The 1,977-nt window shown below is 38.1% G+C and overlaps 1 protein-coding gene across 6 annotated transcripts in view; it reads left to right on the forward strand.

Moving 5' to 3' along the window:
• LOC102677612 overlaps positions 1–1,977 on the forward strand; it is a 55,048-nt gene that overhangs the window by 48,913 nt on the left and 4,158 nt on the right. For 3 of the 6 annotated variants that reach the window (XM_031509385.1, XM_031509386.1, XM_006613361.2), the window contains 4 exons: positions 59–550; positions 786–968; positions 1,035–1,137; positions 1,226–1,360. In XM_031509385.1, the coding sequence (XP_031365245.1) occupies positions 59–550; positions 786–968; positions 1,035–1,137; positions 1,226–1,360 (913 nt within the window). Of the gene's footprint in view, positions 1–58; positions 551–785; positions 969–1,034; positions 1,138–1,225; positions 1,361–1,858; positions 1,935–1,977 lie in introns of all 6 variants that reach the window. The other 3 variants (XR_004150085.1, XR_004150084.1, XM_031509387.1) reach the window with 2 other exon arrangements.

Here is a 1,977-nt window from a genome sequence, read left to right on the forward strand (position 1 = left end):
TCGGCCCTCCACTTCGGTCCACCCTCGATCGTTATTTCGCCCGTCGATCGACACGCAGTTCGAAACGCAACATGAAGGAAGCTCGGACAGTACTTTGTCGCCGTACACGGAGAGCCTCGCCTCGAGCACGCATCTTCCTATCAGCTCGCCAAATTACTCGACCAGTCCGTCCTACAGTCCTAGTAGCCACCAGCAAAATTACACGATCAAATCGAGCCATCATCACCATCCGTATTATACATCGTACAGGCAGTATAGTGAGAATCAAGGCAATGTTCAGGAACCGATAAGCCCGGAATTGTTGACATCGAGCAACCTCGAAGGTCAGGAGAAAGCTTACGGCTCGTCGTTGAATGTAAACACGTCGAGCTCCTCGCCTCAATTGTCGCCCGTGTTCAAGAGCGAGGCAGCAAGACAGATCATCAAGGAAATGACAGAGAAAAAAGTCGAGGGACCGAGACGCAGGCAGATCCCTCGCGAGAAAAGGCGACACTATACCGTGTCCAGTAGCAAACCTATCCTCGACCTAGAGGATACGTTCTCAAAGATGGTATCATTTCTTTCTTTTTCTTTTTTATTTTCGTATTTTCTTTTCACATTTTTACTCGTGTTTCTTTCTTTTTTTCTCATCGTCATCCCAAATTCATTAGTTTCTCTTTCTTTCCTTTGTCGATTCCATTTTTCCAACTTTGTCGTGTACTGTGGCGTCGCTTTTTCGTGTTTCATTGTCGCGAGCGTGAAATGTGTACGATTGTATGAAGGCTTTTTTTTGCAACATTGCGCAGGGAATGGGAAGAGCTAGAGACGATCTGGACATGGAACGAGCGCTCAGGCCGAGGATCAATGCTCCGGATGTTGTCAGATCGACTTTGAGCCACAAAGAGTTGAAGTATAACGAGAGCACTATCGATCAACTTTTGGGAACGCCGAATAAGATCGTGATTCCCGAAAGATACATACCTGAACAGGTGAGATGATTTAATTATTTTTACGTTATTTTCTCGATAGAATTTTAGAATAAGTGTATTTTGTAGACACCGGAGTTAACCGCGGAAGAGCAGGAGCAACGATTGAAGAAAGCGGAAGCAATAAGGAAGATGTTGTCTGAAACAACCGTGACCGCGCCAGACGGAAGTGGTATGGATCATTTCACAATTTCATTACATCTGGCTATTTTTTTGAATAGATATTATATGGTTAAATGAATCGTTTCTTCTTTTTTCAGATGACAATATTAATATCGAGCAATCTGATAGTTTGAAGAGAAAAGTAGTAGAAGAAAAACGACAAAGGGAACATATTCTACAATTGAATCAAATTTTAGCTAAGCAAGTTATGGAAAAGAGCAAGATGGTGGCGGGTACGTTGAATCTCTGAATCTTCTCAAAATGCAAATATCCGATTATCCGATTTGATTCATTTTGCATGAATCTAATAATATTTAGTGTCTAGTGGTGTGATAGCATGACCAATTTTATTAGCTTTCATGCCTTCTGCTTATTTTTAGTGCAGAAGGCTTGTGCTTTATTCAATTTGTTGTATAATTTTTTCTTATTTGTTGTAATTTTATTATCGGAACTAGAAGAATATGGCTTTCTTTTTTACATATGTTTATATTTTAAGTTTTATTGCTAGAGATTTAGAAATTGAAATATTTTTTTTAAAAAAAAAACATTTTCTCTCTAGTTCCAAAAATCACAAAATGTTTTAAAGAATTTTTCATTGGCATGCATCGTCATAAATATAATTTTATAATTTTGTTTATACGATTAATTTTTTTATCAAGATTCCTATTAATGTAAAATATAGTTGTGTCATATGTAGTGAGTGTTGTTTGGATTGTTTATACTGTGTATAGGTAACCAGGCACACTGACTGACATGCTTTCTCCATCTTCCCATATAGGACACGCACATCATATTATCGTTTCTCAGGTTTGTTTATATTTTTCTTTTTTTTTTTTTTTTTTTTTTTTTT

The sequence above is a fragment of the Apis dorsata genome, unplaced genomic scaffold (assembly GCF_000469605.1).
Source record: "Apis dorsata unplaced genomic scaffold, Apis dorsata 1.3 scaffold_147, whole genome shotgun sequence".
Classification (NCBI taxonomy): domain Eukaryota; kingdom Metazoa; phylum Arthropoda; class Insecta; order Hymenoptera; family Apidae; genus Apis; species Apis dorsata.